Source organism: Rousettus aegyptiacus, unplaced genomic scaffold (genome assembly GCF_014176215.1).
Source record: "Rousettus aegyptiacus isolate mRouAeg1 unplaced genomic scaffold, mRouAeg1.p scaffold_m13_p_2, whole genome shotgun sequence".
NCBI classification, from domain to species: domain Eukaryota; kingdom Metazoa; phylum Chordata; class Mammalia; order Chiroptera; family Pteropodidae; genus Rousettus; species Rousettus aegyptiacus.
In genome coordinates, this window is record NW_023416295.1 from 174,891,073 (window position 1) to 174,905,615 (window position 14,543).

General features: G+C 47.6%; 1 protein-coding gene across 2 annotated transcripts in view; it reads left to right on the forward strand.

The window, feature by feature from the left end:
- The window catches only part of ATXN10 (ataxin 10), a 125,723-nt gene that overhangs the window by 23,186 nt on the left and 87,994 nt on the right, over positions 1–14,543 (forward strand). For both annotated transcript variants that reach the window (XM_036237660.1, XM_016135705.2), the window contains exons 4-5: positions 7,828–7,924; positions 9,678–9,836. In XM_036237660.1, coding sequence (XP_036093553.1) covers positions 7,828–7,924; positions 9,678–9,836 — 256 coding nt within the window. The remainder of the gene's footprint in view (positions 1–7,827; positions 7,925–9,677; positions 9,837–14,543) is intronic.

The following is a 14,543-nucleotide window of genomic DNA, read 5'->3' on the forward strand; positions in this document are numbered from 1 at the left end:
AGCCGTTCCGGGTAGTTCACCTAATGGAATCCTGGAGCTACGTGACCTTCGTGCCCGGCGTTTCTCATCGAGCGTGATGTTTTTTGGGGTTCCTCCACGCCGGAGCACGTATCGTCACGTCATTATTTATGCCGGACACGGTTGCGTGTGCACGGAGACCGTGTCTTGTGTCCCCGTTCAGTCGGTGGACGTGGGGTTCCTCCCGCCAGTCGGTTGGTACTCCACCTGTGAGTCCTCGGATGTCTGCGCACCTGCCCCCGCCTTCCGTCCTGTGGGGCGCGCGCCTGGCAGTGGCCTTGCTGGGCAGTTCCACGTTTAAGTTTTTCAGCAACTGCCAGACTCCTCCACAGCAGCTGGCCATTTCGCGTTTTCACCAGCGATGTACAGGTTCCAGTTTCTCCACAGCCGTACCAACATTTATTTTTCCTTTTTTCAGATGATAATCATCCTGGTGGGTGTGAAGTGGCATCTCATTATGGTTTTGATTGGTAGTTCCCTACTGGCTAATGGGGCTGAACCTCTCATATCCGTGTTGGCCATTTGTAAATCCTCTTGGGGAAGTGTCTCTTCAAGTCCTTGGCCCAGTTCTTAATTGGGCAGTCTGTCTTTTCCCTGTGAAGTTGTAAGAGTTAATATATCGTGGATACTGGGAGTTATGTCGAATTTATAGACCCCTTAGGGGAGGAAGGCCATCTTAGTGATGCTGTGTCTGCCAGTCCATGAATATGGAACATCTCCCTATTTATTTAGGTCTTTAACTTTTCAGTTGTAGCAGTTTCAAGTAGAGAACCTGTATTTATAGGCCGGGTTGGAAGGCTGTTGTTGAGGCAAGAAGGAATATAGAGGTTAAGTGATATTTCTCACTGTTTTCTTTAAAAAGGCAGCTAGCGATATTACTGAATTTTATTTGGAATTCAACAATGAACTTTGGATTCAGCAATGAACTTAAGAAAATTTATAGTATATTAGTTCAAACCTAATACAAATCTTCTGTAATGTTTTCCGTCTCCTGATAAAGTGTCTGTACTATCTTTCGACTGTTTCTCTGTGAGAACCTTATTCTTGGTAGAACTTTAGCAGGGTATCTGTGCCAGTTTTTTTGTTAACCACTTTTGAGGTAAGAACTATAATTACATTGTGAAAATAATATTTAGAGTATTATTTTCAGAGAATAATTACAGTGGTGTGACGAATATATTATGCTCATCTAATTTTATGTAAACACAAGCATGAGTTATTTTAATTGAGTTATTGGTGTTATTTTTGGCCTTTATTCTTTCTTAATCTGTAAAAATAATGTTGGGATTTTGGAGGGGCTTTGTAACATTTGCAGTATTTACATAAAGATCATTTGATAAGCTGTTTGGTAAAAGTAAACTGTCATTTGTACTCGTCTGCAGTTTTCTTTCCTTGTTTCTAGGACATCTGTTAACCTTCTTCCCAGAACTGTGCTCTGATTCAGAGGCTGGTTTTTAGTTGCCTGATGAGTTGTCGGGTCACTTGGCTTTCAGACCGACTTACTTGTGTTGCTGGCTTTGTGTTAAATTTTACAAGTTTAATATTCCAAAATACTCAGCAGAAATATAATCGTCATTTAAAACTGTGACTTAAGATTAAAAACGAAGATTTCTCATTAACGTTTAACGTAATCTCATTATGGAGTCATTTCTTAAAACTCAGCAAAGGAGAAAGATAAATGATCGCTGTCTGCGGCGGCTCCACGAGGCAGACCCTGACCCGCTTCCTCGTTTTCGGGGTCCTGCGCGTGAGCAGCAGCGTGTGTGTGCGGTTTCTGTGCCGCGTCCTTTCCATCGGGATGGTGATTCAGGTTCGAGGTTCGTGGCACGTCATTTTCTTCGTATGCTGGTCTTTTCCTTTGCTGTTTTTGATTTTTGGCCACAGTTTTACAGCTGTTCTTTGAGCAACCAGTTGACTAAGTGAATAAGTGAATAAACAGCATGAGGCCCATTACACACCTTTATTCATCAGTATGAGTAAGTGACTAAGCGGGCACATTACACACCTTATCCCTTTTGATCTTCAGAAACCTCCGAGGCCTTGGAGCCCGCAGCCTGCCCTGTGCTCAGCCAGGGATTAGGCGACAGGGATGAAGGGAGGGCCCGGCCCTGGGAAAGTCCAAGGACGGGGCACTGGAGCTCTGGGGCGGGATCAGCAGGCCACTCTTCTGTTCCCCAAAGCAGGGATCTAGAAGGTTTAAGGCCTTTGGAAGTTCACTCGCCCTTAAAAATGTCTCCTGGTCGATGCCTGGGGGGAATTCCTTGAATGAAGCAGACTCTTTCATTTCAACTTATTGCCCTGGGGCTTTTTACCTTTCTTGATCAGCCTTGATTCCCATCCCTGTCGTGGGGTGAGTCAGTGACCTTCCAAATTGTGGCTTACTCTTGTGTAAAGGGGAGAGGATGTTAATACCCCTTTGGTAAGATAGCCCTGGGGTGCGGGCAGAGTTGTCTGCTGGGAGCTGCCATGACCTGAGACTTGCTTTGCAGCACCCCAAGAAGTTTTCTGGCCATTGTATACTGCTGGCTGTCAGGCTCTGCAGGAGCTGATCGCTGGAGAAGCACTGCCCAGGCTGGTGCGGGAGGCTGCTGCTGGGGGAACCCCTGAACCAGGAGGGGCACCCGCTCTCCAGCGCCCCTGCTGGCGGGGCTGACTGTGCCCGCTGACCAAGGAGATGTTCTTGAGGTCTGCGGCGCCTTTCTCCCTTCGCAGAGCAGGCCCCGAGGGTTGCTCTGGGGCCCAGAGGCAGTCGTTGCTATGGCTACCCACTCCCAGCCCCCTCAGGGCAGTCTGTGTCCAGGGCTCCTGGACTCCCTGGGACATAAAGGACCTTAGAGAACCCTTCATTCCTGCTGCGCTACTACATCCTCACAACCACTTCGTTATTTCCTGACTGCAGTTTTCACCAGTCTGGTGGATACGTAGCAGAATCTCACGGGTTTCCCATGGGGTTGAGCACTTTTTCATATTTATATAGATTTGCCTTTTGGATAATCTGACTAAGTGTTCTTCATGTTTTTGGTATTTTTAATATATATTTTTTTAGGCGAGCCAACCCTTGGTTGACCTCATAGATGGCAAGGACCTTGTCAGCTTACCATCCCTTATTTCTTATTTTATTTTTTACGTCTGTAGCACCTGGTCCTCCTAGGTGGTCTCCCATCCAAGTACTAACCAGGCCCCACCCTGCTTCGCTTCCAAGATCAGACGGGATCCGGTTGTGGTTTTTTTTTAATGCCTCTTTCTCTGTTGGATTGTTTGTTTTCTGAAATGATATATAAGAGCTCTTTTCATATGGTGTATATGTGACTGTCACGGCAATTATGTGTCCCGTATCTTTTCCTAGTTCATAGGTAGTTTTTTTTTTTCAACTCTGGTGTCTTTTGAGAAAAAAAATGTTCTTAATTTTTAGTTTATTAATATTTTTCTTTATGGGTATTATGTGTCTTGTTTAAAAATTTTCTTATTCTGCAGTGTCCTTTTCTAAAATCTTTCTATTTTTATCCCTTTACATTTAAGTTAGTACATGGAGTCGCATTTACTGTGTTGTGTGAGCTAGGAGGCCCGTTTCCATTTTTCCGTACCCTGAAACCCAGTTATTCCAGCATCGTTTTCGGAAGGACTGGTTTTCTCAGCGAGCTGCCGTTACGTCTCCGCCAGCATGGGTTTGAGTGTATTTCTTGTGTTGGTCTGGCCTGGTGGTTCATTTATTCCTGCTCCATGGCCACACCGTGTTTGTTACCCAGTGCTTACTGTCCCGTGAGAGTAAATCTTCTTACCTCATTACTGTGACCGCATCTCAGCAATTCTTGGTCCTTTGTATCTTCATGTAAAGTCATCTCGTCAAATTATAGAGCACTCACACAAACATAGACACATCCTCTGGTGTGTGAAGTCACACACACACGCACACACACCTTGTTGTAATTCAGACTAGGATTGCATTTAATCTCTAGACACAAACAGTCCTCTAATCTGTGAACATGATGGAATTCTTCACTCACGTAGTTCTGCCGTAATACATCTCAGTCGGGTTTTAGAAGTCCTTTAGTGGCATTACATAACATTTTTTTAGTTATACTGATGCTTTCATAAAATTTTATGGACTTTTTTTATATTGACTTTGTATCCGGCAATGTTTATCAACTCTCATGTTGATTGAAACCACTTACACATTTAAAAAATATTTTCTACATTAGAAATGCCACTTCATCAGTGAGGGTACAGTTCTTTTCCAGTTCTTAAGCTTTCATTTTTTTGTCTTGCTGACAGATGTTCAGTGGTGTTGACTGGGAACGGTAGTAGCAGGTGCCTTCGCCTCGTTCCCTTTCGAAGGGCATACTCTCCACAGCTGGCAGTTCCAGTGCTGAGAGTTTTGCTGATGCCCGTTCTTAGGTTACAGAGGCCCCTTCTGTTCTTTAGGGGTCAGAGTGTTTTTATGAGCGGGTATTAAATTTTATCACCTGCTTTCTTTAGTATTTGAGATGGTCATTTATGATTTTGTCTTTTATAGGTTAATGCGGTCAGTTATAAATTTTATTTCTAATGTTAAAACAGCTTTTGATGCAGGTATAAATTCAGCTTCATCGCGTTATGTATTACCAGATTCATTTCGTTAACGTGGTGTTCAGTGTTTTTCACATGAGTTATTTTCCTTTCTGGTACTGTTTGTGTTCCGGTTTGGGTCTCGCAGTTGTGCCAGCCTCGTGAAGTTGGTTTGGGAATCTACTCTTTTTTTGTGTGTTCTCTGGAAGAGTTGCGTAAATCGAAATTACTTTTTCCTTGAATGCGAACTGGCCGGTGAAGTCATCTGGGTCAGGGGTTTTGTTTTTGGGAAAACATTTGACTACCAGTTCATTTTCTTTTAATGGTTAGAGGAATTGTCAGGCTTTCCTAAATATTTTACAGAATTCTTTATAGAATCAGTTTTTGTTGGTTATATTCTAGGGTTTTGTTTATTTTATTTAAGTTTTTAAAGCAGTTTGGCATATGTGAAATGTCTTCTGATTTTCTTTTTTCGATGTCTGCAAGATCTGTGCCCGTGTCTTCTTTTACATTTCTGAAAATCTGTGTTATTTGTGCCTTTTCTCTCTTGCTCAGTCTTCCCGAAGGTTGATCAGTATTGAGCTTCTCGAAGAATCAAATTTTGGGTTTGTCGATATTCTCTTTTTGATGATTGTTTTCAGTTTAAATAATTTCCTCCTCATCTTATTCTTTCATTTTTGCCATTTTGCCATTGTTTTTATAATTTCTTCAAGCAGATGTTGAGCTCACTTATTTTCATCTTCGTCTTTCCCAGCGTGGGCGTTTTAGAGGTATGCATTTCCCGCTGTACTGTTTCACCTGCATCTCAAAAGTTGTGGTTCGTAGTATTTTTGTTAACATTCAGTTTGAAATATTTTATTTTCATTACGATGTCTTTTTTGTTCCCATGGGTTATTTAGAACTACATCTCTTCATTTTAAACATGGGGATTCTTCTAACTGTTTGGGGGATTTATTTAGCGCATGGTAAGTGATCGCTATCTGTACGTCAGTTCTTTAGAATTTGTCGAGAGTCGTCTTTTGCCCCATTATGTGAAGTACTGTTATACAGTGTGCGATATGTCTCTGAGAAGACCTCTGTTTTTATGAATCAAATTAATATGCAAGCTCCCAGGCAGAGCCGATAAGCATGTGGGAACACTCCTGCCGTGTTCGGTGGCCGCAGTCTCAGAGAGAAGCCCAGCGTGGTGATCCTTGATGCCCGTGTGGCTCTGGTCAAGTCGCTGACAGCCTCTGGGGTCCTGGCTCCCTGAGGTCTGTAACGAGGGCGGAGGTACCGGTCTCAGGAGCCGTGTTCTCGGAAGGGTGTGTGCACCAGGCGCGCTCACGGTTTCCATGTAGAGTGTGTGGCGGCAGGAGCGGACGCGCTTCCATTACAGCTTGAAAGTCTGACTTTGTACAGCAGCGTCGTATTGAGTCCACGTCACGTGGCGGCTGAGAGTGTGGCCCGGCCACGCGCTCAGCGCAGTTCGTGAGTGGTTCACAGTTCGTCCTTACGGTGACCAGTAACTGCACGTTGTCCCCATCGTGTGACGAGGAGTTTGGGCCTTACACAGGTTAGATCACTTGTTCGGGTCCCCGGTACGTTGGGATTGAGCCTCGGTCTTCTTTCTTTTGTTCGTTTGTTTTTTCATTCTTTCGTCCCTAAGCAGTTTTAGTATTGTTCCTTAAAATTTTTTGTTCGATAGACTTTAATTTTTCGGGCAGTTCCAGGTTCGCAGATTTCTGCTTTACCTCCCGCCCCCACGTCCGCACAGCTTGTCAGCATCTGACACCAAAATGGTTCATTCATTACAATCGACAAATCTACACTGACCCACCCCCTGAAGGCCGTAGTTCACATTAGGGTTCACTCTCGGTGCTGCACGTTCTGCGGGTTCAGGCAAATGTTGAATGACGCGTATCCACCTTTACAGTGTCACACGAGCAGTTTCACGGCCCTAAACCCTTGTGCTTTGCCCGTCCACCCCCCGCCCCGTAGGCCCTGGCAGCCCCCGTCGTTTCGCTGTCTCCATAGTTTTGTGTTTTCCGGAATGTCACATACCTGGAATCGCACGCGATGTCGCCTTTCCAGATTGGCTTTTTTCATTTGGTTATACACACTTGAGTGATCTCTGTGTCTTTTCATGGCTTAATAATTTCTTTTTAGTGCTGAATAATACTTCATTGTCTGGACATATTGCAGTTTATCCGTTCACCGAGGATATCTTCGTTGCTTCCAGGACTTGGCAGTTATGAGTAAAGATGCTGTGAACATTTGTTTGCAGGTTTTTGTGTGGATGTAGCTTTCAGTTTTTTGGGTAAATACCAAGGAGCACGATTGCTGGATTGCATGCTAAGAGTGTGTTTAGTTTCTTAAGAAACTGCCAGACCGTCGCACCATTTTTCATTCCCACCAGCGTCGCACGAGAGTTTCCGTGGCTTCTCATACCCTCACCAGCATCTGTTGTTGTCAGCGTTCTGGATTTTGTCCAATATTCTGCAGTTTTAGTTGGCAAAATATTCCAACATACCAACAGCATTATCATTAAGTCTTATTCAGATCTTTAAAATATACTCTTTTTGTTTACTTGTTCTGTGTGTTACTGAGAAAGGTATGTTATAATCGCCCAATTTAACTAGATTTTTTTTTATACTTTTGTCAGTTTTGCGTACGTGTGTGTGTGTGTGTGTGTGTGTGTGTGTGTGTGTTTGAGGTCATGTTATTAGGTTGTTCTAATTTAAAATTACCGTACCTGTCTGGTGAATTCAGTCATTCTGAAATGACTTTTTCAAGAAATCTCCTGTGACACTTTTCGCCTTAATCGTTAGCCTTAAGGTTTGTTATGTCTGATTTAAGTGGTCTTTGATGTTCTTTTTGGGCTGGTGTTTGCCTTGTGTATCTTTTTACCACACTTTACTTTTCAGTACGTCTGTAGTCTTAAGTTTCAGATGTCTGTCTTAAATAGCCTGTAGTTAAATTTTTTAAAATCCAGTTTAAGAGTTTAATTGGAGCACATATTCCAGTGATAGTTAATGTAACTACAGGGCTGTTCAGGTTTATGTTTATATTTATACTCTTTTTAAGAAGTGAATTTTGTAGAATACATTGTTCTGGTAAGGCATGTTAATATCGTCACGCCCAAAGTTCCATTGTGACAAGAGACCTTAATAAGGAAGGAACCTAGCAGAAACCCCCTGGGGAATATGTCTTATTAAAGTGTATTTATTCATTGTGTTAAACTGTTTTTTAAATCACATCTTTTTCCCTTTTGTAAATTCTCAGCTTTTCGCTGCGGCCTGCAGTTTTTGGGCAATATTGCCTCACGGAACGAAGCGTCCCAGTCCGCCGTTTGGTTGCATGCTTTCCCGGAACTCTTTTTGTGAGTATATCGATGCGAGTTTCTAACTTCTGAGAGGGTTGGGGTTCTGCCATTTCATTTACATGCAATTCAGAAACAGAACTAACGACCCTTTGGTATCAGACTCGGGGTAGTGGCTTTCGTGGTGGTGGCAGCTCAGTGCTGGCCGAGACAGGGCACTTGGGTCCTGGGCACGTCCCTCATGTCAGTCTAGGTGGCGGCTGCTGCGTAGGTGTGTCCCTGCCTACAAGTTTGTTGAGCCAAACACTTAAGATGTGTGTCCTTTATTGGATGTCAGTTTTACTTTAAGAAAATGAAAATTTTGGTTAAAGTAAGAAATATTAGGAACATTATGCTTTATAAGAACACAATTGATAAGAAAGTGAGAAACAAGCCATAAACACGGGCGCGAGGGCAGTGGGTGAGTCGTTCGTCCGCTCCGCGGTGGCGGCGTCCTAGCTGCAGCGCGAGGCCAGCGTCACCGGCCCGCTCCGCCCGCCAGGCTCGTTCCGGGGCTCCGCCTGCCGCGCTCCCGCTGCGTCCTGAGCGGCTGTCAGCCCGCGAGAAGTTGAGCGCTGAGAGCAAAGGCGGAGGCAGGACAGCCAAGGGGACAGGCGCCGTGAGGGAGCGCGGCCCGGCTTCCAGCCCCAGCTGCGCCGCCGCCACCACCGCGCGGGTCCCCTGCAGCGTGCGCCGTTCGCATCCGTTGACCCTCACGTTGTTCCCAGCTCACTGAGTCTGTAACTGCCACTCAGATTCCCGCAGATAATTAGAATCGAAGGCATAGATCTGCCTGTTATGTTTATGATGGATAATTGAGCTTAGGTGGAAGGAAAGAATTGTGGAATCCAAGCTACACAAATAGAAATTACTTATTATTTGAGAACTCATTCCTTTGAAACATTTCGGGCCCCCTAACGCCTGCCAGGTTCTGGGCCAAGTGAGTAGAACACAGATAGTACTCCCGAGGAGCTCAGGCTTTGGTGCGGGGGGTGAAGGAACAGGGGAGCGCCTGTCGTTTACGGACCGGACCGGACCGGCAGAACTAGCCAGATCCAGGCGCCCAGAGGCAGAGGGGAGGGGCCCTCGGGCAGCCAGCGCGGCGCCCGGTGCTCTGCTCGCATTGTTGCATCTAGTCCTCTCAGAGGCCCCGGGCGGGGGCCAAGGAGGTCTTGTTATCTTGTTCCATTGTTATGTCAGTGAACACACCGGGAGAGCTTAGGTGACTTCACTCTTCCCGTGTTTCTGAGGCAGATATAACCAGATCAGGGCTCCAGCTCTGGCTGCCACTAGCTCTGTCTTTGGGCAAGTAAAGCGGTCAGTCAACACATTCTTTATCTATAACATAAGAGTAACTCCTCCTCCAGAGGAGTGTTGTGAAGTTTAAATGAAAAATAAAATTCTGTCTTAGTGCATGACCCATAACATAATTGGTGACCTTTCCAAGGTCGTGTCACTGGTGGGCGGAGGAACCAGGACTTGCGCCCAGGGTCTTGACTCCAGGTGCTTTTTCTTGTCAATGTCAATGTCACCATCTTTCCCTTAGACAGTCTGTCCCATGGAACTGTTAATGGATACCCTGTGTTTGACTAATTCTGTATTTGCTGTTTTTCCGGTAAATAACGTACTCGTTTCAGACCTTTGTAATTCTTCATTAAATCCTTAACAATGACTGTGTACTTAATTTGTTAATGGGATTATTATTGTTTATGTGCTGTAATCATTGTGTCATGTTGTTAAATTGGGCTAACACTTTCATTTCTTTATTCGGAAGGTCTTGTTTAAATCATCCAGACAAAAAAATTGTTTCCTACTCCTCCATGATTTTGTTCACGTCCCTGAACTCTGCAAGAATGAAAGACCTGGAAGAAAACCTCAACATCGCGATCAACGTGGTGGAAGCCCATTACAAGCAGCCCGAGTCGGAGTGGCCGTAAGTGTCTCGCTGGAAGCGTCGTTGCTCCCGAACATTCTGACAGATGCTTTCTTATGAGGTGCTGAGAAAAATTTGAGTTATAATAATCGAACACAAGTTAAAACATCATACGTTGACAGAATAGGAAAAGTTTCTCTGCAGACTCTGGAGGCCTTGTGAAAGGGGGCGTGCGTTTGGGTCAGGCCTTGGGGGTGAGGAGATCCAGGTGTCCCGGAGACGGGAGGGGCCCTGGGACGCCGCTGCAGGCGCTCAGAGGAGTCGGCAGAGTGTGCAGGCGCTCTCCGTGCATGTCGCGTCTCGTCTCGCAGAGGCCCTGGCGGTGGGCGGCCGCGCCGCGTCTGAGTCACTGCAGCGTGCAGGTGTACGGACCAGGCTGTTGTGGCTGGGCTGACGGTTCGTTAGAGATGAGAGTGCTGTGTGTCTTGTGGGCATCCATCCGGATGAGAAATGCACTGTCATGGTTGGCGAGCACGCTTCACATGATTTTATTTTTTTAAGATATATTGAGTCCTGTTTTATGGCCTAACGTCCGGTCTGTCGTGGAGAATGTTCCGTGTGTGTTCCGTTTCTGGTGGAGTGTTAGGTCTCGCTGGCTTACTGCGTTTACGTAAGTCTCCTGTTTCCTCGGTGGTCTTCTGTCTAGTTGTCCTTTACTATCTGTTTCTCTCTTCGATTCTCCATTTTGCCTCACTTATTTTCAGGCTTTGTTGTGAGTTACGTGTATGTTTGTGATTGCTGTGTGTTCTGAGGAATTGATCCTTTCATCATGATAAAATTCACCACAATTTTTGTTGCTTTTCTTTATTAGTGCTCTTAATCTGTTTTCCGTAACGTCCGTTTGTGTCTGTTTCCCACGCGGCGGTGAGCGTGTCTGGGGCACGTTGTCTCTAGTGGGGGCCGTGAGCTCCCGGTCATCCCACCTGCGTGTCACGGGGAGGTGTGACCTTCCCCCGTTTTGTCTTCTTTCAGTGTGAACTGGAGCGTTTGGTTGAAGTTAAACCTAATTTTAAAATTATTTCAATTTCTGAACATTCATTTATATTTGAACTGCCGTTTGCATAACAGAAGTTCAACTTAGAAAACCTCTCCAATTATGCAAATATTTTTAACGTGATGCTTGAATCATTAGAGTCAGGTTACCAAGATAAATTTTCCGTTGCTGAATTCTGTTTTATTTAAGTGTCTTAAATCTATATTTTAACCACCTGCTGCAGTTTTCTAGAAGCATGACCTTTCTAGGGCAAAAGGTCATAAAGGGCAAAGTATAAAATATGCTTCAGAGTAGCTTGAGTTAAAGTTCTCAGAGGTCAGCAAGTGGGATTAGACGGGAAAAAGGCGGGGCAGGAGCAGTTTACTGATGTCTTCTGCAGTCTGGATGCTGAATACTTTGATTTACGTGAGAGGAACTCTGCATTTGGTAAACAAAATGGGACCACAAAACATCCAGAGACGTCCAACAGAATTTTTACTTTCACTGTTAAATATGAACTCGACCCTGGAAATGAGAGAAAAAACCCACTTTTTGCCCTCCCGCCTCCCCGCGTTATGCGATGGTCAACAAAAACGACAAAACTTCATGGTGTTAGAATTCACAGGTTTAGAGTCTTTTCTTGGAAAGGGACAAATGTAAGGTTTCAATAACTTTGGGCCTTTGTGTTTCAGTCCCCCAGAAACAGGAAAGTGTAGGCGAGGAAGGCTTTGGCACTACTCCGTTTGAATTATTGGGATGATGTCCTTCTAAAAACGTTTGTTCCTTTTCTTCGTAGGTGTGAAAGATGTTTCGTGCTCTTAGATAACCCTGGATGAATCCAAGGCATGAATTTTGGCATTCGAATCCATCCGTATCTTGTATCTGACAGCCCAGAACACGTGCCTCGGGAGGTTAGAAAGGATCAGGCAGGGTCGGTGCGGGATACGCAGGAGGGGACAAGGTGGGGTGCCCGGCTGCCCCGAGGTGTGCGCGGCGTGTTGTGTATGCGACCCCGCTCTCCTGGTCATGCCACCCTGTGATGGTATTTTGCCACCAGTTCCGGATGAGAGCCTGAGACTTCAGTGAGGTTAACCCGCTTGACCGAGGCCACAGAGCTGGTGCAGAGAAGAGACAGTGAACGTGATGGCTCGTGCTTTAGGACTCCCAGTTACGGGGAGGCAGGAACTCTTTCAGTTTCGGCCTCTTTCAGAGTAAACTTTCATCATTCTTCAAACTTGTGTACATTATTGCTACACAAAAATTTTAAACCATGAGTAGAGTGTTATTTTTTGTTCGCATTTGGGTTACCTAGGTGATTTATTTTGCATAATAGTTTCATTCCCAAACTGATTGATGTCTCTTTGTTCTAGGGATGTCTCTTGCCTCATCCCTATAAATTTTGCTCTTTCCTTAACTATAGAGACAGTAGGAAGGTAAACATAATCGCCCTTTTTGCAGTTTGAATCTGCCCCCCTCTTCTGTTCTCTCAGAGTATCCGAGCACTCAGATCGCATAGTATTTAACACTCGCCCCTCCAGCCGTGAGCTCCCCGACGGCAAGATTCAGCGTTGTTTGTTACTGGAGCCTTTGCAAGGTACCGTCAGCGTGGTAGGCGTCGTGTCAGTCACACGTCTTCTGAACCTGAGTGGCAGAACCCGGCGCAGGTAGCACCCGTGCGAAAGGGACGCCGTTGGCTTGCTGGCCGAAAGGCCCGGAGTCCCGGATTTGTAGTCAGTGGATCGCGGGCCCGAAAGGCTCCTCGGCGCGCATGCGGTCCCTTCCGTGTGTCCTTTTCCTTCTCTGCCGGGTTCCCTTCGGCCTCCGCTGCCGCCCCGTCCTTCACGGCCGCTAGGTCTGCCAGGTGGGCGCGGCCCGCGGCCAGTCTTCACACCTCTTCTCCGGCTGCTCGTTCCCTGGGTGACCTCGCCTGGATCCACAGCTTAAAATCCTTTTCTACGTTGGTAATTTCCGGACACGTGTCTCTGGCCTCGACCTCTGGCCAGAGCTCCGCCGAGGTGCGCAGCGTCCTGCCGTAGGCGTCTGGTCGGCGTCTCACGCGCGAAGGCTGTGACCGGACCCCCGGGGTCCCCACCCCAGAGCCGGCTGTTGCTGCCTTTCCGGTTCCGGCGGCGGCGTCGCCGAGGCCCGGTCCCCTCTCCGACTCTGAACCGGAGGGTCGGTCCCGAGCCTCTGGCGTTCTCGCGCACCCGCGCCCACCAGCCCCATCTGCAGACCGCGTCCTGAGGCCGCGCACGTCACGCCTTCCCCGCCGCGACGGCTCGAGGCACCGCTGTCATCGCTGTGGGCGGACCGCCGCGGGGACTCTCACCCAGCTCCCGGCCTCTGCCGTGCCCTCGTGATCACCACACAGCACCCAGGGCGACCGTGGAAGAACGCGTCATAGAGCTCGCCGCTCTTCTTGTTTAAATAAGCCCTGCGGCGGCTTCCCACGGCCCCGAGGAGCAAACTGGAGGCGCTTGTCACGTCCTGGCTCCTGACCTACCTGGCCATCCTCTGTCTGCCACTTCCCCGGGGCGCCTTAGTCCCAGCTGGCCTCACTGCTCTTCCTGGGACACCCCAAGACTGAGTCTTCCCACCTTTCCCACCTGCCGTTGCTCCTGCTGGGAGTGGCTTCCCTCCGGGTCTCCGCGCGACTGTCCCTTCTCTCTCCAGAGAGGCCGCCGGGCGCCGACGTTCACGTGTCCTCCAAATCCGCACCCCCTTCCCTGCCTTTGTGTCTTTAGCAGCGCGTATCGCTACAGAAAGTTACGCATTGTATCTGTTTCCCTGTGGCTAGAACGTAGGGTTAGCCCCTTAGCGCCCCGCGATTTGTCGCGAACGCGTGCTGGCGAGGGCCAGCCCCCCGCCAGCTCTGTGGACCATCTCATCGGCGCATAGCCGTCTCGGTTGTTTGCCTGCCGTCTGCACTGTCCCCCCGCTACGGTGGCAGGCTGAGTGGTTGTGACCGAGGCCTTGGCTCGCACGGTCTTAAATATTTACACTCGGCCCTTTATGAAAAAAGTTTGCCAGCCCCGGACAAACAACAGTACGTGGGGTGTCGCATGGGTGAATGAGTTGGGTGATGGATGGGTCAGCCTTCAGTCACCGCAGGCTCATCTGGTTCTGTCTGGCTTCGGAGAGACTCCCGAGGGTCCAGCCAGCCTTCCCTAGGACACCGCGGGAGGACCTCGGGCTGGGTGTACGCTCTGGTCTACGCTGTGTGCGTCTCCAACCATCTGCACGCGGTCCTGACTTGCAGTCGCACGTGGAATCAGCTTGTGATCGTGCGCGTGTGTGTACGTCTGTTCGTGAAATGTTGGAATACTTCGGGATATAAATAACAGTTTTCTTCATAAGCATTGGCTGGCAAATGTATTGAGAAGTGCGAGAATTCAAAACAGAAGAACTCCACCGGAAGGACGCTGGCCGGTCAGGTCTCTGCCAGGCATGCGCGTGGCCCTTGTCAGTCTCCTTTTTCCAGGGCCAGGCCGGGGTCCCATGTGCGCGTCTGTGGCAGGGCTCTTGGATCTGTGGAGCTGACAGCCCCAGCTGGAAGGTTGGGGTTTATTCTTAAAAGGAAAAAGAATTCTGGTATTCAGTTCTAGAAGGACAAATGGACGTCGGAAGGAAACAAACAGGCAGGCGGCCGCAGGAGCTCAGCGTTTGCTGGACGAGTGAGCCGCTCTTGTCGCCTGCGGTGCTTTAGAGGCGGCTGGCATTGCATTTTCCCTTGC